This window comes from Ursus arctos, unplaced genomic scaffold (genome assembly GCF_023065955.2).
Source record: "Ursus arctos isolate Adak ecotype North America unplaced genomic scaffold, UrsArc2.0 scaffold_16, whole genome shotgun sequence".
In the NCBI taxonomy this organism is placed as follows: Eukaryota; Metazoa; Chordata; class Mammalia; order Carnivora; family Ursidae; genus Ursus; species Ursus arctos.
In genome coordinates, this window is record NW_026622830.1 from 41,105,499 (window position 1) to 41,127,362 (window position 21,864).

A 21,864-nucleotide genomic window follows, 5' to 3' on the forward strand; every position below is an offset into this window, starting at 1 on the left:
ATTACATACATTGTAAAATTCATTTTCTAGTCGAATTGCCACATTTCAAATGCTCAGTAGCCACATGTGACTAGTGGCCACCTTATTGGGTAGCACAGACAGAACATTTCCATCAGTGCAGAAAGCCCTTCTGGACAGCATTGTTCTAAATAGTGAAAAAGTGTTATAAGGTGATTTATGTGGCCTTTTTCTTAGAAGGTTGCTTAATTTAGTTATCCTGGTCTTTTCAAGTAAGTTTCAGATTAAGCGTGAGTTAAAAGTCACACGTGTCTCTTATTTAGTTGTATTATATTACTTTCCTTGATACGGAATTTTTACGTAGAATATTCTCTAGCTTCCAATGGAAGGGCACGGAGTGGTAACAGTCTTTGATTTGTGGGGAATGAGGCTCCTCTTGATACTTTTGCCTGAGCCAGGACAAGGCTAGGAGGGGCTTAGCTCTTAGCTGTGTATCACCAACAGCTTGGGATATGGAGCTAGGAAGGCTAAAGAGTTCTGGTTTAATCAACTGAATTTGATTGAACCAAGATGCTGTGTGGAATATAAATGTGGGGTCAGAGTGCTTGTTTGGGGGCAGCTTACTGTTCTGCAAGTCTGAGAGCCACGAACTTACCTACGTAAGGATAGCAGCTAATGAGGCTTCAGATGAGCACATTCCTGATTTGAGCTTTTATTTCTGCCACGTTCCAGGTGTTGTGTTAGAGCCTGGGAAAACAGCTGTGAGCAACACGGGTGAAGGCTCTGCCCTTCTGAGATTTACAGCTGAGTAGGAGAATGGCAGCTGAAGGTTTAGGCTTTTAGATTGGTGACTGTTTACTTCATTTGCACTATTTTTTCCCTGTTTTTTTCTACTTTTATTCCCCCACTGTGAAAATAATACATCATTATTAAAGAACATGTGGAGAATAAAAGTAGAAAGAAGAGGGAATTCAATGTTAATGCAGTGTTTTGTTTTTCACTGTTGCTTTAAGAGAATGTATAACCTTATAGGAGTTTCCCGTGACAGCCTCTGTTTAGGGCCCAGGGAATGGCTCTTACTTAAAGTGTTTTAAAAATCTGGTTAGAGTAAAATCAGAACAGCTAATGCTTTTTCCCGTCCCTGACCTATTTTGCATAAAGAAAGTACCCACTTAACTTTGCAGCTCAAGCAATTTCCAGACTACGGTGGTGGTTATAGCTCTGCCTCCCACGTTGGAACTTCAGGTTGGGAGGAATAAGCATCCGAAAGACACAGAGACCGCTGTTCCTGGTTCCTAAGAATAGAAAGTGCCCTCTGTGGGAGGAGTAGACTAGGTGAGGTCCACAGTAGCCCTCAGTGCTAATGACTGTGGAATGGTCTGGAAATATGGCAGCTAAATGCAAGCATTAGGCTTTGCAGTATTTGTTTGCAGTTTGAAGTATTTATACTCCATGTAGCAGTGTATCCAGATAGTGTGGAGCGGAGGCAGGCCTGGGGTTTGGTGGCATAGTGGGAAATAATTCGTCGACAAGCAGTTTAAATAGGATGAGGTTTTTCTGTGCATTGTTCATATGTCTGTTAGTTTTCAGTATTGCTGGAGAAGAAAGTGATGAAGCGTATGTTGTGCTTCTAGTATTCATTCAGAAGGAGGGAGACACTAAAAGTTGTGTAAATACAAGATAATATTGACAAGGCATAATTATTGCTGAATTCCTTAAGTGTAAAAAAAAATCCTTGTGACATCTTTTATAATGTGAGACTAAGATGGAAAGCAAGTACTCATGTGGTCAGAATTTGCTGTTTGTCTGTTGGAATAGACATAAATGAAGGGACTTGCAAGGGTCAAGAAGGGGACCTTTACTTTGTTTTCTAAAAAAGAATATATTACAAATAATCTGAAGTGAAAATGCTAAAATTGCTAACACATCTTAATTCATGGTGGCAAATACTTGATTTACAGATTATTCTGTATACTTTCTGAAGCTTTTTTTCTAGCTGGAAAGAGTTGAAAAGAAGATCGTTGTTATTAGCCTGAACTCAAGCCTTGATTGATAAAAATGAGGAAAAAATTTAAAGAAAACAAATTAGGCAATACAGTCAGCTATCCAGTGTTGGTTTTCTTTATTATGGCCCTGTTAATCTGATTTTTAATTGGTAGTTCTCTGGTTTTTTTCCAGCTTAGTCCACCTGAGTCATTCTGTGTATGCCTGTCCTTGACAGTTAGTCTCCGAGGAGTGGGGGAACAGAGAAACTGTGTAGTTAGCAAAACTCTCCCAGGAGATTCTGAGGACCCTCCCCCCATCATTGATGCAAATATTTCACACAGGGCAATCGTACTTCTCTAAGCCTTTTTTCCGTTTTTGGCATCTCTTTATCCAGGGCACCGGAACTAGCTCCCCTGAAGAGTAAGATGATCTATGCCAGCTCCAAGGATGCGATCAAAAAGAAGTTTCAAGGTATGGGTTAGATTTCCTTCCAGATATGGAGAGGTGTGGTGGGCCCCTGGAATGGGGGCTACGCCTTTTCCAAGAAGCACCTTACTTCCTTTGGAGAGCCTCGGTGACAAAGAAGGCCAGGGCTGCCTGTTTCGAGGGAAAACCTGGAAGGCTGAACCTCGCTTTCAGCATGTCTTCTGCCTTGTGCCAGTCACTCTGGATTTGAACGACCTGTCTTAAAAACCTTATCCTTGGAGGAGAAGGGGGGGTGAGAGAAAACAAACCCCTTTATTCTCTAGGTTGTGTGCATATTGCTTGTTTAGGCTGGTGTTAAATTAGTTTGGGATGCTGCTGAGCTCCTCACAAAGCGTATGGAGATTCGTTGCTTTACAGTGGCCATACTACATAATGAATTTATTATTGCCTATGAATCCGTTGACTTAACAAAGTTGAAAAAAGGAAACATTCATAAATGGGAAAGGATACTCTTTATCTCTAGCTTTACTTTGGAATGGTATGATTTTAGGTACCTGACTCATCTGTGTCCAAAGGAAAGTGCTCGTAATTACCACTTGAACTGGCCACTTGTCTTTGCCTTGGCACGGGGTGATTGGAATCCTGCTGAGCTGGCCTGACCATACTTACTGCCTCCAGCCAGGAGGAAGTGTTGGTATGATGGGAAGAGCATGGGGCAAATGCCCAGAGGCCTGCACTGAGGGCTAAGCTTGTAACTTAACTGCCGTGTGACCCCGGCCCAAAGCGCTTACCCTCCTTGGGCCTTGATTGTCTCGCTGCAGAATGGGAGGCTTGGTGTGGATCGCATGAATTCAGTGTGACAGGTTGCCCCACCACCTTCCTGGCCATGGCCAGCTCCAAACAGCTGGGCGAGCCCAGGTCACAGGGCTGGACCCAGTGTGGTTTTTGTTTTACTGTGGCTGGTTTTTCTAGTCTTGTAGTAGAACGGGTTTGCTCTAGCTTGCTTTACTTAGGAAAACGAAATCTCGCTGCTTTCCTTGAAACCTGCTGCCGCGTAGTTCAGGCCTTGTCCGATTCTACGTGCACTTGGGTTGATGGTGCCCCCCCCTCCCCCCCGCCGAACTGTGTTCAGCAGTTGGTTAACTGATGTTTTAGCATGACTTCTCAGCGTTCCACAGCGCAACTGAAAAAGATTGACGATGGATTCCTCACCATCCTTATGCTGCGTTGCCTTTCCGTGAAGGAAAGGGAATTCCTATATAGACTTGACCTGCTTATGTTAAAGATGGTCACCTTGTCACTTTTTTCCCTTACGAGACTGTCACTGGCTTTCTCCAGTCAATCCTAAGTGGTCTAAAAGCTGGCCTGCTGGACTTGCTGCAGCTTAGGAAATGGACTTAAAATTATGGAGAATCGGAAACAACGCAGCTGCTTACAGAGAAGCTGCTGTGTGTGGTTCCCTGAGTGAGCTCGTTCTGCAGTGAGGCGATGTAATTTTTCTGAGACAGCCATCAGTAACATGTTTCGCATGGTGTTCATTGTGCTAGAGTTCTTAAACGTGCAGTAGGGTACCACTGGAGAGCGAACTTCAGAGCAGAGGGGATGCCGTTGTAAATACTCTTACTCTTCAGCATAGTTGACTAAAAGCAACTGTGCAATCGAAGCATTGGATTTATATTTTTACTTACGTTTTAAAAACCAAGAAAATTACTAGATCTGCTTTTTAACTTTTTATCAAAACACAGCATATCTGTAGAACAGTGTACACGATAAATTTTTGTAGAACTCAACGTTCACAAACTGAACAGAGTGGCTGTTCCCTGCTTTAACCACCAGCACTCCAGAAGTCTCCCTCGTGCCCCTTCGAGTCACACCACCTTCTCTTAGTCCTTTCCACAGAGGAACCAGCAGCCTGGCTTCTAGCAGCATAAAGTAGCTTTGGCTGATTTTCCGTTGTACAAATGAAATCATCCAGACTGTATGCTTTTATGAGGTTTGGCTTTTAGTCAGCGTTCTGTCAGTCTTTTGTTTGGATGCACGTACTTATGACGTATCCTCCTTACTGTGTCCTGTTCCACTGTTTGTATCTACCACAGCTTTTCTGTCCATACTAGGACTGGTCTTTTAAAACAGTTTCCTGTCTTAGAGAAAGAAATAGGTTACGTTACTGCTATAATCCTTAAAGAGAATTGTTGTTTTTTCTCCCTAGGCATAAAACACGAATGTCAAGCAAACGGGCCAGAAGACCTCAATCGGGCTTGTATTGCTGAAAAGCTAGGCGGATCCTTAATTGTAGCTTTTGAAGGATGCCCTGTGTAGACATTCAGTGCCACAAACCGAAAGCTTCCATGTTTAATGTTATCCTCTTGCTATATGAGTAAAGCAAATATGTTTAGGCCAGGGTCTCACAGAGGGGGAGCTGTCTTGTCATCTGTTGAAGTAAACTAAATATTCTATAAACATGTGCAGATGGCCCTAAATAAATCAAAAATCTAAAGTTTTATTGGTGTGAAATTAAATTTTTATTGGCCAAACGCCTGTTTTGATGAGTTGGCTTGTAAAGGTTTTTGTTAAACTCCTGATTTTTGGTAATGCAGTTCACCAGACAGTACAAGGGCCATATGAAGAGAATCATTGAATCTTTGTAACCTCGGCAGTTACTTTGTTTCTTTTGCTTAGAGAATTGGTCATAATCTGGTTATAATTTTGGCCCACATTCTTTATTTTCTCTTGAGCTAAACTGCATCACGGAAAATACATCTCCTTACCACACGTAACGGCACTAATATACTAACTACAGTAAGACTAAGTCAGGCGGTCTTTACTTCGAGCAGACGTGTGATGGGGACTGCCTCAGAGCTGCGCGCGCTTCTGGCCAGCGCCGGTCTTGCAGAGCACTGTTCTGAGCACGCAGTCGGCGTACGGGAAGCAGCTCCGTGCACCTGCAGCGAGCTCTCCACTTGCTAGTTGGGAGACTGTTTGGGGAGTGACCTTGCATCTTGGAAAGAAAATGATGGTGTGTCCTCAGGAGAACCTACAATACCTTGTAACAACTAATTCTAATGCAAATTAGGGCTCCGTTGTAATTACAACACTTCGTTAGTGAAGATGATAAAATGGTGTATTGACAAGCTGGGACACCTGTAACATCTTTAACTGTGTCTCCTTCAGAATTTCATTGCTTCTGGTGCAGGAAGGAGTGGAAGAACACTATATGTATACGCTGGGGCCTGGGACAACTTCCTAATTTCCTAGAGCGGTTTATTGATTGTATGTGAAATGGGGAGCAGGGATAATGGATGACACCCACAGGAAGCCACCACCTGATGACACTTGGAGGTGATTGTCTTTAACATCACAGGCATAACACTTTGAACAATATAGAGATGCACACAGTTGAACTTAGAAGTAGCAGTATTGGCTTTATGTAATAAAGGAAGCATTTTTAACTTACCTCTCGTGTAATTATTCACGTGGGAATTGGGGATGAAGGACTTTGCCTTCCATCAATGGGATAAGGCGTGGAGGTTTGGGTATTTCAGACAATTAGAGTTAAGGTCACAGTTCCTTCCTCCTCTTATTGAATGAGGAAGTTGGTGTAAAACAGTTGGGAATCTTTTTCTTACTCCAAACGTGTATCCAAATACCAGGGTTTATCTCCTTTCTGATTTATTTGGGAGGCAAAAAAAGTTATGCTTTAATCAAAATACTTCTTTCAAAATTGTCTAGAAGACCGTGCTGGCTACTGGCTTACTGGTGAGCTGCTTGTCATTCTTTCATCCTGAATTTCTGATTTCCTCTGCTGTAAAGCAGTGCTTTCTGCAACGGTCTCTATTAACAGGCCTCCCAAGAAGCGTCGCAGGCTCCCTGACTCAAGAATCAGCCATGTAGGTAGAGCCAGGTGTTTGGTCAAGGAGTTTAGGAGGAGGAAGTCTTTTTCTGTCGTTTCAGCTTGTGGCTTGTGGCATGTGGCACTTCTTGTAGTGCCAGCACTCCCTGCTGGTGTGTGTGCATTTGCTTGTGGGGGGGCGGTGAAGAGGGGTGGGAGGAGGGAGAGGGATGCATGCTATGGGGAGGGTTTCACACAGGGTACAAGGATATAAGAGAATGTAAACCTCTCCCACTGGCTCCACTCTCAGGCCAGAAATAGGGAAAATGCTCATAGTTACTTATATCTCCACCTAGGGGAGCTTTTGAGAGTCTTACTGCATTCCTGAGGTGGGGGTCCAAGAATCCTGCTAACAAGGACTCCAGGTCATTCTGATGCCAAGTGAGAGTCCGAGACCTCAGCCGACTGGTGAGGAATAAAAGTGCAAGTATACTCTGCTTTCCAGGAGCACGTTGACATTCCTGCAGGTGCAGACGCCGTGCCCCAGTGTGTTCGCGGGAAGCTGACTGAAGGGTCGTCTGCAGATACTCTTGCCCTGGGAAAGAAGCCGACAAAGCCACTGCGAACAGAAGTTCAGAGCTTGACTAGGAAGTTTGTTATTTCAGGGAATATTAATCCCCAAGAAAACAGTGAGCACAGCGACTCAGATAATAGAATTAGGCTCAGTCGAGTGGTTTCCTTTTTTGCAGAACTGCCCAGAGGGCTGGCTGGTCACACATAGGAAGTGCAGCTTGTTTCTTGGCTGGTTTGTTGCTCTTTGGACTCCGGCTATGCCCAGGGACACATCACTTTCCCATGATTTGGGCATTTCTGAAATAAAGACCGACAGTCTCCAGACCAAGTTCAAGCTGGGCTGCAGCTGTAAGAAGGGTCATTATAGTTGACCCCTGGAACAACACAGGTCTGGACTGTGTGGGTCCATTCATAGGTGGATTTTTTATAGTGCAGGACTATAAATGTATTTCCTTTGTGATTTTCTTTAGCTTTATTGTAAGAATATAGTGTATGATACATGTAACATAGAAAATGCATTGATGTTTTTGTTATTGGGAAGGCTTCAGGTCACGAGTAGGTTTTTAGTAGTTTATGGGAGAGTCAAAAGTAATACAGACTTTTCACTGTGCAGGGCGGGGGCATCCGTGCCCCTAACCCCTGTGTTGTTCAAGGGTCACCCATAATTGCATTGTGGCTGTGAGAGGCTGAAATTCCAGGAGCCGGGGATTTGGTGGAAGCAAAGCTATGTAACCTGAGCTGTTTGGCTGGCCAGGTCTGTCCTTGGGCTCTGCCCAGAAGACCTACCAGCCTGTAGCCGGTGCCCCCAGCGGGCCGCCCGGAGAAGTCAAGTCACTTGCCTAAGGTCACACAACTCCTCAGCAGCAGAACTGGGACTACAACTTAGATCTCTTGTTCTGGCCCTAAGCTATTCCCATTGTAGCCCGGGAGAGTTCTTCATTTCTAACATCTGGAATTCTAGGGTTAGGTCTTGTTCAGTGCCAGAGATGAGGCTGGAACTGGGGCAGGAAAGGTAATAGTTCTTTCGGGCTTGGAATCCTGTTAGACCCAAATCTGAAGGACGCTCAGAGACAAGGCGTTTGTGGCGAGCGTCTAGCTGGCTGCTTACAGGCCAGCCATCCTGGTTTGTATGTTTCGTTGAGTATCATGCAGAGGTGACCAGAGGAAGCTAGTTAGAAGAGCCGGGGCTGCCACAATGGCGCTGCCAGGTCTGGAGACGCTGTTCATGGGCCGCTTGACCCTGGAGCTTCAGGTCGAGTACGGGAGCCTCTGAAGGGCAGCATAGAGACTAGATGTTCTCAGAACTCACGCGGCTGCACTGAGGGGGGCGGGGGGTCTCAGATGCGGTGGCAGCACTGAGCCCGGGGTGCCCAGGCCGCAGCCTCTGTGAAGCCAGTCCTGGGGGGAGCAGTGCTTCCTGTCAGCAGCCTTGCAGGCCAGCCAGTGTATGCTTGTCTAGCCTGGGCGACTCCTGCCTCCACACTGGCCTTCCAAGCACAGGGCTACACAACCCGGTTACCCGGTTCTGCAGGGGCCTGCATTTGCAGGACAGGGAGCTATAAATGGCCAGGCCCATGAGCCATGCTCCTTGGGCGTCTGCCACGTTGAGAAGGACTAGGAGGGCCTAGCCACCCCGTTTTAGAATCTACCGATGGCAGCTGCCTCCAGTATCTTCCTGAATGGCTCTCTTCCTTCCCCAGCCTGCTGCTATAACCTTACCCAGGACAGCCCTGGAGACAAGGCCAGGCCAAGGCGAGCTCTGGCAGGCTGCTTAGCAAGTTTGGGTCCCCTCTGCTGGGCCTAGAGGCTGCATGGCACCTGCTGGGGTGGGTGGAGTGGAAGGTGGATGATGGGCCCTTAGAACTTGAGCTGCAGGAGGTCTCCAACATGGCCTTTTTGAGAGCCCCCCAGGTCAGCCTGTTGGGGCCCCCATCCTGCATCGTGCCCAACCTGTTTTACCTCGAGGCAGGTGGACACCGGAGGGTCTCTGCCAGCTGGTCTGCCAGGACGCAAGGAGCAGCCGTCACCATGTAGTCCCCAAAGGCAGCAGTTTGGTACTGCCCAGATCTCCTCCCCTGCCTTTCTTGCCCCACGGTCCCCCTTCCTGTGCCTTCAGAGGGCATCTGCCAAGCATAAGGATTCTCAGTTCTGCAGTCAGTGTGGCAGGGTGAGGGGAGCTTACTAGAAACGTCAGCTCACAGGGCCATGGGGACGTTCTTGACGTGGGAGTCTGGTACAGGGCAGGTCTGGCCTCAGTTTCCCACCAGGAGACTGACCAGGGCCCCAAACCACTGGCCTTGGTTAAGACCACTGTTGGTGGGAGGAGTTGTGACCCCCTACAGGGTGGGTCCTTCCGCATGGAGTCCATGCCTCTCGTGCACAGGGCACTTGGAAGGTGCAGTGAGGGGCCACAGGTTTGGGGGAGTTGGCTACTGTTCATGGGGTCCATGGACTCCAAAACTCAGCTCTTCCCCTCCAGCTGACCCCAGGCTGAGTGATGCACTGACAAACGTTAGAGGTGGGTCTGAAACTTGCCTTGCCTTCTACCAGGTGAGCTTTCACTTCCGTGCGGGTTCTTTGCAAAATGTGGAGTGTACCTCCCGTGGGGACTGGAAGGTTTCATGTGAGAACCAAGCACAAGGCTGGGCACGTGGTCAGCATCAGGTATGGTCGGTCACTTTCTCCTGTCTCCTGCCAGGAAGCATGGCATCCGCGTCCCAAGTCCTGTGGGCTTCCCCGCTCTTCGGCCCCCTCTAGAACAGGTCTGATGGTCTCCTCTTAACAATCTTGTGGTTCCTACTGCCTTACCTGTCCAGATGCCTTGTCCTTCGTAACCCGGCTCCGAGGCCTGCTCGGCCTTGCCACCGATCCCTGCACCTGCTGTCCCCTTGGCCTTGAGCCCTCCCCTCTCCTGACAGACACCTCCCACTGTGGTGAACTCCAGCTTAAGCTCACTTCTCTGGGGAGCCTTCCCCAAATTCCCAGCACCCTGGTCCCAGTACCGTCGGGCCACACAGGTGCCACACAGTGCGGTTAGGTGGCCCGCAGGTGAGGCGCGCCTCAGAAGCCGAGACCAGGTCTTGGTCATGCAAATTCAGGTCAGCACTGCTGGGCCTCTGGGGGGTGCTCGGTGTGCGGGCGCCGGAAGCTAGAGACTATGGTGCCGGGGTCACACCCACCACCCAACACCCATGACATGCATGCAGAGGTCCTAGGGCAGGCGGCAGGGACTAGTTCTTGACTTACCTTTTCTCTGGGCTCAGCACCCTCCCCATCGGGCCCGACCTGCTGCGAGTGCCCGCCCTCCCCAGCCAACCCGACCCCTCTCCCAGGACCGAGGCTCAGGAGGACGATGAACGGGGACAGAGCTTGCTCAAGGCGGCCCCTTGACAGGAGGACGGGTTGACGGCCGCCACCAAGCCCCCGGGCTGCTCACATTCCCCTTCTGTTCCTGGGTTGGTCCCACCCATCCTGTGACTCGACCCCTCGATCCAGGTGTTGCTCAACTCACAAAGGCGCCCAAGCCTCTTGGCCCAAGGACCACACTGTCCCGGGCCACCGCGGGCACGGGGTCTGAGGATCAGGGCTGGTCGGAGCCGGCTGCTCCAGCTGTGGGCCACCCTCTTGAGGCACAGACGAGTGTCCACGCCCCCTGGGAGGACAGAGGCCCCTTGTTCGTTCACCGAGCTCACCTCACACAACCGCCCACGTCACCCATGGCCTGCTCGGGCAACCTCAGATCCTCAAGGGTGGGGGCAGTGGTCCGCACACCCGGCTCCCAGGTGCCACGACCAGGAGACAGGCCGGGGAGGGCCTGGAAGCCCCAAGACGGCCGCTCATCTCCTGACTTCAGGGAAAGCAAGCAGCACACTTGTTCCGTCCCCGAGGGAGCCATCCCCTCTTTGTTCCTTGTCCTGGGCCTAGTGGCAAGGTCGGGGAGCCCCAGCAGATCAGACGAGACCAAAAGCGCCGGGCGACAATGTTGGTTTTAATGGCATTAACATCCAGGAGGTCACACATCCGTTCTTGCCGGCAACTTCTCCCAGGGGTGAGGGGCTGCTGCCTTGCTGGGCTGGGCTGTGACCCTCCAGTCCGCTCCACAGCCTTTGAGACTCATCCCCGGGTCCGCCCGCCTCCTGACCCCCAACCCAGGGAAAGAAAACAATTGCACTGACTGACACACAGATGCCCAGAGGTCCCGGCCTCCCCCACGCATACCCTGGGGGCTGGCACAGAGCTGGTAAGGGCTTTGGCGTCTGCTCGGTGGTGGTCCAGGGCTGGTCCTGGGAAATAGTGTTTATCAAATGTGACAAAGGTTCTTTTACAAACTGGGGGTCTGGAAGATCTATTTCTGTGATTCTAAGAGACTCTCGTCTCTAATGGCTTCTCTCAGAGCTACTGGAGGTTGGGCCTGGATAACGCTGTGTTGGTTGGTTGATTTATTTGTAAGGAATGTGTAAGGCATTTTGGTAAGTTGAACAGTAACTTCTTTTCCTGAAGAGGAGACTCAGACAGATGTGCCCTCCTTTGAGCTGCTACCATCCTCCTGTGAACAAAGGTGGGCGGGGGGGGGGGAGAGGCTGGAGCCAAGGAGCCTAACTCCTAGGTACCTCCAGTCCCCCTTGGGATTAATAACCCCACACCACTCCCGTCCCTACAGAGAACACGCAGCCCGGCAAGTCTGGAGAACCACAGTGGACTCCAGGGGCTGGTGGGAGCTGACAGTTGAGGGAGCTCCCTGAGTTTGGGTGAGGCCCCTGGTACCCAGGCTGCACAGAGCGAGGACCTAGCTGGCAGTGGGGGTCCAAGAGGCACTGCCCACCAAGGGCAGCGACAGAAGGGTGGGTGCTGGGCTGCATGTTCCCACTAAGTCCCGCCCCCAGGCCTGGGTCTCCTATCTCCCTGGCACCCCAGGAGTCCTGGGGCCTCCCACACACTGCTCTCCCCCCCCCCCCCGGGGGAGGGCCCACCTCCAGGGGCTGGGGACGCCAAGGCCTTGGGCGGAGCCAAGACACTCACTGTTTTGTCCAGCTGCTCCTGCAACTTCTTCATGGTCTCTCGCTCCTTCGCCAGCTGCTCCTGGGTTGTCTTCAAAAGCTCCTGTAATTTGGTGGCAGCGCGTCCCAGGTCACTGGTTAATTTCTTCTCTTTTTCTAGTCTCTCCTGGGGGTCAGAGGGGCCAAGGGGTTGAGCCATCTCGTGGCACACAGCAGAAAGACCACCTGCTCTGCCCGTGGGGCCCTGCTGCCCGCGAACTGGAGTCCTCCAGAAGCGTGAGGCTGTGGTCTCCTGCTCACCCAGACGGGGGTCGGTGCCCCGCTACCAGCACTGCCAGGACCCCTGTGACACTGGGGAGGTCCTGGTGCACTGGGACTAGTGTGACAGAGGAACTGAACTTCCAGTCTTTCTTCATGGACACAGCCACACTGGTGGTTGCCCGGTGTGACCTTGGGGGTTTAGGGATCCCACCACCCCCCATCTCTACCAAATGAGGCCGGACCCTGCTCAAGGGGCCTCGAGAGGGCTGCCCCTCCCACCCCCACCCCAGACAATGACCACGGGAAGCTGGTGGCGAGAGCCGGCCCGGGGGACCCTTCTTTCCTGACTCCCCCCCCCCCCCTTCTACCTTCAGCTGCGTGACCTCCTCTGCTTCTGAAGAGTCGAGGGGCCCCACGCTGCGGAGCTTCTCCAGCTCTGCCTGGAGCCGACACGCCGAGCTCTGAGCCTTGGTGGGGAGAGGGCAGGGGGGCATGAGCGGGAGGCCCGACACCCCTGCGGCTCCGCCACGGGACGCCCAGCAGGAAGGGACGGGGGTTCAAGGCAGGGGCGGGGGGTGGGGGGCCGAGGCCGGACCGCCCAGCAGACTCCTGGCCCACACCCCACGGGCCCTGGCACACGGGGGGGCTCCAGGGGCAGGGCCTGACCTCCTCGAACTCGGCCGTGAGCTTCTGCCGCAGCGCCTGCTCGCCCTCCAGGGTGGCTTCCGTCCGCTCCAGCTGCGTCTTCAGCTGCGTGGAAACACCACACACAGACTGTGGGAACTGGGGAGGGACCCCTCGGGGACCACGGCCGCTGGGCGTGCTCCACCTTCTGGCTGCACCTAGTGCTTCCTCAGCCTCTGCCTGCCTCTGGCTGCCACCGGCCAGCGGACAGCCTCTCCCAAAGCTCCCCCTCTGGGGAGATGGTGCCTCAGCCCCAGGGACAGAGCTGGGGGACTGAAAAGAGATGCTACTAGGACCTCTGCTGACCCGAGCCGCCTTCAGCGAGAGCCACACAGGACAAGGATGCCCCACAACTCCATCCCCACCGCTGCTCCTCCGGGGACAGGCCCCTGCCTCCCGGCGAGGGTGCTCAACCACAGTTACCTGGGGCCCAAGTCTGGGGAGCAAGCGCCCTGCTACGGACAGCCCAGCAAGGGCCACAGCGGGAGGCAAGACTCCCCAGCCACAGGCCCAGCCGCCCTCACTCCCCCTTCAGCCCTCCCGCACACAGGGTTAGGATCCAGCGCCTGACACCTCTCTACCTGGCCACTGCCCTGCCCTCTGCTCTGGGGCTTCCTCAGAACCTGGGGGGCCCCTAGCTGGGCAGAGTGGGGGTGCAGAGCAGGCGGTGGAGGCCGCAAGCAGCCAATGTTCAGCTGGAACAGACGCCTGCCACCATCTGGCCCTTGTGCTCCAGTTAGGCAGGTGGGGGCCCACGCGGGCTGTTAGTGACAGACATCTGGGGACCAGCTCACCGCCCTAACCTCGATGGGGTCCTGCTCTGCTGGGGGGGCAGCTGGGGACCCAGCTACGTCACCATCCTCTACGTGGCTCTTCATCTCACTCAACTGCTGCCTGACCTGAAACAGGGAGGGGTGGGGGTTTGTGCCAATCACAGCTGGACACGTGGCCACCGCGCGTACACACGTGGCCACCGCGTGTACACACGCGCGCGCACACATACGCACAAACCCCCTCAGGAGGACAGCAGGTGCTTCCGACGGCTGGAGCCCCAGGGGAGACCTGGTTTGGCAACCCTGACCCCTCACTGGAGCCAAACTGAGGCCTAGGGGCCATCCCTGTGCTCTGCTCCAAGGCCAGCCGTGGAGCTCCTCCCAGGAGCAAGGTGACTGCTGACGGACACAGCGCACACAGAGCTAAGGAACCGAAAAGGAAGTGAGAGGCAGCGGACGGGCTCGGCCCAAACAGCACCGGCTGGGTCCCGATCCCTTCCAGTTGCAGTCCACTGTCCAGAGCCCTCTTTAGGGTCTAGAAAAGATGATGAGAGGACACCTGCCTAACAAGGTTCTCTCACAGCAGAGCGCCACTGCTGGGGGCAGGGGACACATCTGGGGACCCCCACGCCCCGGGGCCTCAGATCTGAAGCAGCAGCAGCAGCACCCATGAAGCTCTGGTAAAGGTTCTAGTCAGGGGATCGGGGTGGACCCTTGGTACGAGCTCCCTGAGTGGCACGGGTGGTCTCAGACCCCCTCCAAGAGGCACATCCCAAGGCCTGCCCTCCGGCTTCCCTCCCTCCCAACAGCAGCCCCCCAAAGGTGACACCAAAATGCACAGGCCTGTAATGATGAGAAATTCACGGGTTTTCTCTGCACGTGACCTCCACTTGGGCGGCACCCCCAGGCCCTGTCACCCAGACCCAGCTTAGGCCAGGGCTTTGGGGAGTGGCTCAGGCGACTGGGCCCAGATAATGCCCGCTCCCCAGCAAGGCCTGAATAAGCCGGGGTGTGCTGGGGGGGGGGGGGGCGGAGCATGTGCCCCTGTGCAGGGGCTGCTCGTGGCTCGGCGGCTGCCGGGGGAGTGCCCGCGCCCCGGACCAGACCTGCTGGCTCTTCATAAATCAGGCGTGTGTTTGTCTTCAAAATCTGCCAATTTCTAAGTGGGAACGATGAATTCAGGATTTTAAGAAAGGCTGCAGATCCAGCAGCACGGGCTGTGGCCTCACAGGCAACTGCTGGTGGCCGCAGCCCCGGCGCTCATGCTGATGGGGGGAGGCCTATCTCCGTGAGGCCCGGCTGACCTGGCCAGGGGGCAGGGAGCGGGTCAGCCACCAAAGCAGACAGCTAGAAGGACCTGAGGCCACCTGGAACGGCAGGAGCCCCGCACCTCTGCCAGCACGGCACCCCCGTCTGCCCCCCGCCCCAGGGTACAGCAGGCCTCCGTGCACGGCCGCAGGTTTGACTGAACTGATCTGAACCACAGGGCTCACAGGGAGCTGTACCGCCTGGAGCCCCGGCCCCGAGCTCCCAGTGTTGGTCCCGACAGCCACCCCCCCCACCCCGCCCCAGCCTGGAGCCCCTCCAGCAGGGCCCGTCAAGCCTGCCCCTGATGCTGGATCGGCGCACACCTCCCTGCCACCAGGCCGTGTTACCTTTGACGGGGTGGAGAAGCACGACTGGCCAGTTAACCACACATACACACACACACACACGCACGCACGCACACGCACACCCACACCCTGGCACATGCCCGCTTCTCTCCACGCTCACTCACCAGGGCGAGCTCATCGCTTTGTTTCTGGGCTTCACTCTTGGCTGCATCCAGCTGAGACTGAGATTCTAATAAAAGCTGCCTCAACTTGGAGAGGAAACGGGCCCAGGTGACAGGGAAGGGAGAAAACCAGTTCCTATGCGTTAGCACAACAGACAAGCGAACACGACACGTCCCTGTAACCCACCGCCTGACAACATCACGGAGCAGAGCAGCCATGGCGGGGGCTCCTTGGCCTTCCAGAACTGTCTTTCTTGAAGACTTCGGAAGACAGAATCCACTACGTGGCTGCCTTGGACTTTCCTTTACGGACTGTCTGGTAAAACAGGCCAAAAGTCTGAGACCAAACCAGCATGGGGGTGGGGCAGGCTTGTGCTTTCTGCTTCTGGCCGAACACAGTAGCAGATTTAAACTCGTCTGCCCCCGAAATGGTGTCCCCGGGCCAGGGAGAGAATTCTCCCGGCCCGTGGGGCTGGCTTTCTGCACTCTGCCCCCCGCCACACCTCCTCGGCTCAGCTGGCCCGAGGCCAGGGCCGAAGCCTGAGAACCCAGACTCCGCTCAGGTGAGTGAGAGCCAAGGGCGAAGGAGGCACGCGGAGCGGCTGGACACCCCACTGGGCAGACTCACCCCCGCCACCTCCTTGGCGTAGTTCTGGCACTCGGCGCTGGCGGCCACCATGTGCTTCTCCAGCTCTGCCTCCAGATGGGAGGTGTGCTCCCTCACCTGGACACACACACATGCACGCACGTGTCAGAGGCCTCGAGCGGGTCCGCAGGAGGCAGTGACCACAGGGAACAGACAGGCAGCAGTCTGGCTGCCCAGGGGTAAGGGCTGGGACACCATCCACGGCCTGTCGGCAACGGGCCAGCCAAGGACCGGCAGAGACGAGTCCCTGGCAGTGAAACACCTTCCCAGACTCCAGCACTCCCGGGCCCAGACGTGTGCTCAGCCTCAGCAGGGGAGGAGAGGAGAGCTTTTCAATTTGCTGTCCGGGTGGATGCCAGGGGCACCCTCCAGGAAGCCAGGGCTGACGGGGTGTCGGCAGACAGCTCTGGGGCCACCTCGCTCGCACCCGGCCTGCGACGTGGCCACTGCAGAAGCCGCCGTGCACTGGGGCATGGGGCTCGGCGTTCCGTACAGGCCCACGGCTGCCTCGGGCCACTCTGAGCCTGCGGGCGGCTCTCATGAAGGAAAAGCAGGACTGACAAGACCCCTTCACCTCTCTCAAGACATGCAGTCCACCAGGGAAAAGTAACTACAGGGGCCTCTGTGAGAAAGAGAATGGCTCTCTGAGCAGAGCCCTGCACCTACCTGCTCTGAACTTTCAAGTTCTCCTTTTAGCTTCTCTACAATGTCTTCGAGATGTTTCACTGTGACCCGTGACTGCCAAGCCAAGGGGAAGGTCCAGTCAAATGCAAGCCCCTGGAAGGGGACGGTCCCAGGACCCAAGCAGGGCGGGCCCCCTCCCAGGAAGCCCAGTGGTGCCCGCCCACCTCCTCATGTGTGACCGGCAGCCTCTTCCTTGGGGGGAGGGGAGATCTCAAGACTGTCGCCCTTGATGGCGCATCACCAAAACCCAGGAAACTCGCCTCTGTCTCCCAAGAGACCCACGGGACTTCCATCGGCTTTCCCCCTGGTTTTGATACAATTCTGACCTAGCTGTCCGTTTCTGGTAAGTTATGCCTGAATTCCTAGGGAAGGGGGACCCCCCAGAGCGACACCTGTGTCACGGCCCCTGGGACAGAGCCTTGGGCCCCTCCTGTACCTGCTGGAGCTCCTCCTCCGTGGCGCTCACTTTGGCCTTCCACACCTGCTCCTCGTCCTCCACACTCTTCTGCAGGTCTCTGAGCATGCCCTCCTGCGGGAACAGGACGCTGAGGCAGGGCCCCTCCCCGGAGACCCTGCCCCCCATGAACGCAGCTGCAACCTCCTGTCCCCTGGTTCCTCTGGGATGGCCGCTCTGATTCCGTCAGTGTCACGGGGGGAAGACGGTGGGTCAGTCCCGGAGTGGGGTCGCTGGCCAGTGTGTGAATGAAGACTGCGGGCCCCACAAGGGAGGCCATTAGGACTCTCATCTCTGTTGGGTTTGCCCCCAGCGCTGACCTCAGTGGCCCAGGGCGAGGAGCACGGGATGGGGTCAGGCAGGAGGGCTGGACCTAGCATGGCTCCTGAAGTCACAGACAGGGTGGCTTCAAGCCAGCCACCAGCCAAACGCTCACCTCTTCCTTTCCCAGTCTGTTCCACGTCATGACTGTCTCTGCACCCCCAACCCCCGAAGAGCCAGCCCCAAACCCGCAACCCAGGCCTCTCCTCCGCGCAGAAGCAGTGATGGCCTGAGCACCTCGCTCATACCCTTTACCGCTCAGCCAGAGAAATGGGGCCCAGGGAGGGGCCGTGACTTGCCAAAGGTCACACAGAGCCAGCGTGTGAACCCAGGGCTCTCTTCCCAAGGCCTCCGGCCTGCAGGCTCAGTAAATTCCTTCCCGGCAGCCCCGAGGGACCCCCGTAAGAGCCCTACCGTCTCAGCCAGGATGGTGCGGTACTGGTCACATTCGGCCTGCAGATTGTTCTGGGTCTCCTCAGCCTCCCGCAGCTTGGACGCCAGGTCCTGAGGGCAGAACAGGGCTCTGGTTAGCCAAACACAAAGGTTTCGCCCCACTGCCCAAGGACACAACTCCGGGCACCCTCCTCTCCCGGGGCCAGGGGCCAGCAAAAGGGACAGCGGAGGCCCAGTGAGGGGGGTGTCAGCAGCCGTGCTCACCGACGAGGGCTCTGTGCTAGCTGGCGGCTGCTGCAGCAGCTCGGGGCCCTTCTCTCGGAGCTCCTGCAGCCACTCGGTGTAACTCTGCAAAGACACGTGAGAGGTGGGGCCCAGAGACATTTCCTCTGGGCAGCGGGGTCCCCCGGGAGCCGCCCCCCCGCTACCTGGGGCGCAGAGCTTGAGAGCGCCGGCAGCAGAGTGGACAGGGCCTCCCTGGTCTGCGTCTCGGTCAGGCTGAGCTGCCTCTCCGATTCCTCCTGGAGGAGAGGGGAGGGCGGCGTTCAGCGTGCGCTTCAGGGCAGCCCCAGGGAACGGCTGCAGATGCCTGGTCCCCACCTCAGCTCTTCGGGGGAGGGACAAGCTCAATGCAGAAGGCGGGAGGCCGGACAGGGCTGTTGGGGGCGCTGGGGTGGGGCTCAGCCTTGGCAGCGGGTTCTGGCCGCCTCGGCCTGCGCTGGCTCAGTTTTAAGAGATCTCCGCGCAGCTGGAGGGAGATGGCCAGCTAGCCCACGTGGCAGGCGAGGCTCGTCCGACACCTCCCAGCAGGAGCCCACCCATGATCTGTTCTCCATTTGAGAGCTCTCCACACGAGCGTGTGCATGTGCGTGCGTGCAAGTGTACGCGTGCTTGCACATGTGTGGACGACCAAGCCACCGTGGGGGCCAGGGAGGAGGCAGAGGAGAGGTGCCTCTCCCAACAGCCACCACACAGGGCTCCTGGCAGCCAGCAGCCCAGGAGGGGCAAGGATCAGCACCCCCGCTCCGCCAAGCGGGGACCCCACCCAGAAGGGGTACGGGCTTAGTGGGGGCCATGTCTCCCCTGAAGTCTGGCTCGCCCTGGCTGGGCTGTGCTGGGCCAGATCCCACCCGTCCTCCTTAAGGCTCCTGCACAAAATGCAAGCAAGGGACGGACGAAGGATGGAAGGGGCTATAAAGTGAAGCCCAGCACAGCACATGCGTCCCCCGGGACACGTAACACCCCTCCCCAGACCCCGGGGAGCTTTCTGGCTAAAACAACCTGTCGCCGGCAGACTGAGCCTGCTGCTGGCCCGCCGTGATCGTGTCACGGCTGGACACCTGAGGGGGACACCAGAACTCCGACTGAATTAGGGCCTTCGAGCGGTGTTCTGGAATGTGTGACAGACAAACGGCCAGCCTGACCACAGCACCCATGTGATCTGGACTCGAGTTTCAGAAGTGGACCCTTTTCGGCTTGTCCAGCGATGCAGACAATGCCGGCGGCCTGCTGTGGATCCTTGACCTCATGACCCCCGTCAGGCCCCCGTGTCACATGAGTCCAAGGCAAGGGCCAGAGACCTGGAGGCCAGCTCTTATCCATCTGGCTGCACGGCTGGGAGCCAGTCAGGCGACGCCTCCCATCACAGCTTCTGCATTTGGTACAGAAAGGCCAACAGGCTCCCAGGTCACCTGCGAGAGTCTCCGTATCGCTGCCACAGCGGGACCTGAGGCCAGCCTTCCACCTCCCTACTCGACTTGGGCCTCATCTGATACAACCCTCAGGCTTCCTGGGAGGCTCATGAAAGTCCCTGCAAAGCTCACAATAACAGGGCAGACATTCCTTCTGCATGAGCGAGGCTGCGAGGGGAGGGCTGGCTGCCTGGGGCCTTTCATCAAGGAGGGAAACACAGGGCAAGGGGGGGGGGCGAGGACCTCACTGGCCGCCGCCCGCCACGTCCCCCCGCCACCAGAGCTCAGCGCTGGCTCCCAGCCCGGGGCTCCAGAGGCAACATGGGGGCCCCGGACACAGAGACACCCACACTCCCCCCACCTGGGTGGCGCAGAGCTCGGGACTCATCCGGCTCCAGGGACCAAGGGCTTGTTGCTAAAGACTGCCTTCCCTCCGTGACTTACTGTAAAGATCAATCCCAGAGCCCTCAGGGCCAGGATTTCAGAGGCCCCGAGAAAGTGGCAGCGGGGAGAAACAACACGAAGAAAGTCCACGAGGACAGCCCAATCTTGGACTCACTCAAAGGCAGTCCAGCCAGGTGGGCTCACAGCCCCCACTGCCTATCTCTGTGCCCTGCTGGCAAAGGGCCCAGCTGAGAAAAAGCACCAAGGGTACGTTTCCCCCTTCATCTCAAGGAGAAAGGAAGCAAAGGAAGGAGAGAGGAGGAGGGCAAGGAGGAGGCTGCAGGGGCACAGGGCACACCATCTGCTGGCCTCGGGGCCCCCGGCATGGATCTCTGAGGCGCCAAGGCCAAGGGTGCTCTGCACACAGTTTGTGTGTTTCGTGTGGTTTGCTAAACCAGCAAGGGAGCCTGAGCACGGGATCTAACCTTGGCCTGGGTCAAGGAGCGTAACTTCTCCTCGCAGGCTCTCTCAGCCGAGGCCAGAGCCTCCATGGCCTTCCAGTTCTTCTCTCGGAGATCCTGGGAGGAAACATGGGAAAGGTCAGTGGCCAGGTGGGGGCAGCTGCCGACGCATCCCCCACAAGCTGCCTCGGCCGGGCTCGGCAGGGAGGGAAAACCCTCCCTGACCCCACTTGGGACCCCACAGGGAGACTGCAAAGGGACCAAATGCCCTTTCTCTTGGCCCGTGTCTGCGGGCCTCTCTGGGGCAGCCCGCTATGGAGTGGCTGTGGTACGAGGGCATGAGGAAGTGGGCATCTCTTCAGGGAGGCTCTAGTGTGAAGCATAGAGAAGAGAGGGTCAGCCTGGCTCCTCAGAGAAAGGCTCGTGCCACCACTGAGTGGCTCTGGCCATGCTGGGCCCAGGGAGGCGCGGGAGGGGCTCCTTGGGGAAGAGCGGATGGAGCTGCCCGCGAGCCAGGGCTGTGTGAGATGCGAGGGGCAGGCAGCCTGGCAGGGAGGATGGGGCTAAGGCTCCTCCTTACCAGCCCCCGCCCCCAGCAGAGGAAAGAGCCTTCTCTAGCCCCTTCTCCTGACAGCAGCCGCCCCACTCCAAGGTGACCATGTGACCCAGACCAAGCAGGACATTCCGACGCCACACTTGGGCACAGGCCCCAAGTCCACCCAGTGGGTGTCAGCCCTGGGAATGTGATGGACCCAAGGGGAAAGGAGGCCTCACCCAACCCTCGCCCCTTCCTGAGGGGTTAGGGGCGGGTTTCACACGATCCCAGCCTCACGCCCGCGTCCTCAGCACTCACGTTGTTCTTTACTTTCTGCTGCTCAACCGCCTCCTTGAGCTCGGTGGCCTCCTTCTCCAGGCACCACACCTGGGACTCCAGCTCCTTGAGGCTGAAGGGAGAGAGGGACGTCACTGCTGGGCTCCAAGCACCCGCAGTGTCCCCAGGCCCTGTCTCCGGAGTGCCCCTTCTGCTGCCTGGACAGCCACCCAGAGCCACTCACCTGGGGCCAGTCCCCTCCCACTGCCCCCGACCATCTCACAGGGCACAGGCTTTCAGGGGAGCCCAAAGAACCGCCCCCACCCCATCCTCCCCACTCATCCCAGTGGCCCAGGGGCCCGGGTGCAGACCCAAAAGGCCACCAGAGTTCTACCTGGTAACACGGGCCACTGGGACGGCAGAGGTCAGAACAGCCATAGCGGCCAGGGAAGGGATGTACCCAGACAGCTGGGTTTGGGGGATGCTTTTTCTTCTAGTGAACTGAGCCCTGTCACCCGGCACGTGGCTCCTGTTTGACTTGGTCCTGCTCTGTCCCCACAGAACATGTCAGCTGGCCCTTCCCTGTGGCCACACCGGGCCCTCCAAAGACATGGGCTGGGCCTTCCCACAGGACTACTGAGCTCGAGACTCACACGGCGCTGTCACCCGCACCCCCAGCAAGATTCTGGACACCTCTGCTCTCCGCCGGGTACAGCAGAACCATCCTTCGTCCAAAACCTAACCCTGCTGCACCCCAA

General features: G+C 56.1%; 2 protein-coding genes across 5 annotated transcripts in view; one reads left to right on the top strand and one right to left on the bottom strand.

Annotated features, from left to right (window-relative positions):
* DSTN (destrin, actin depolymerizing factor) overlaps window positions 1-5,823 on the top strand; it is a 38,597-nt gene extending 32,774 nt beyond the window's left edge. For both annotated transcript variants that reach the window (XM_057312679.1, XM_026502999.4), the window contains 2 exons: window positions 2,339-2,415; window positions 4,580-5,823. In XM_057312679.1, the coding sequence (XP_057168662.1) occupies window positions 2,339-2,415; window positions 4,580-4,689 (187 nt within the window). In that variant the 3' untranslated portion in view covers window positions 4,690-5,823. The remainder of the gene's footprint in view (window positions 1-2,338; window positions 2,416-4,579) is intronic.
* A 4,917-nt stretch (window positions 5,824-10,740) lies between these two features.
* The window catches only part of RRBP1 (ribosome binding protein 1), a 62,490-nt gene continuing 51,366 nt past the window's right edge, over window positions 10,741-21,864 (bottom strand). For 2 of the 3 annotated variants that reach the window (XM_026502995.4, XM_026502996.4), the window contains exons 11-24: window positions 21,149-21,239; window positions 20,320-20,412; window positions 18,188-18,280; window positions 18,024-18,107; window positions 17,781-17,870; window positions 17,028-17,120; window positions 16,574-16,645; window positions 15,890-15,985; window positions 15,265-15,348; window positions 13,518-13,613; window positions 12,697-12,780; window positions 12,399-12,497; window positions 11,792-11,935; window positions 10,741-11,318 (exon numbers count right to left, since the gene is read on the bottom strand). In XM_026502995.4, coding sequence (XP_026358780.2) covers window positions 11,280-11,318; window positions 11,792-11,935; window positions 12,399-12,497; window positions 12,697-12,780; window positions 13,518-13,613; window positions 15,265-15,348; window positions 15,890-15,985; window positions 16,574-16,645; window positions 17,028-17,120; window positions 17,781-17,870; window positions 18,024-18,107; window positions 18,188-18,280; window positions 20,320-20,412; window positions 21,149-21,239 — 1,258 coding nt within the window. In that variant the 3' untranslated portion in view covers window positions 10,741-11,279. The remainder of the gene's footprint in view (window positions 11,319-11,791; window positions 11,936-12,398; window positions 12,498-12,696; window positions 12,781-13,517; window positions 13,614-15,264; window positions 15,349-15,889; window positions 15,986-16,573; window positions 16,646-17,027; window positions 17,121-17,780; window positions 17,871-18,023; window positions 18,108-18,187; window positions 18,281-20,319; window positions 20,413-21,148; window positions 21,240-21,864) is intronic. The other variant, XM_026502997.4, reaches the window with a different exon arrangement.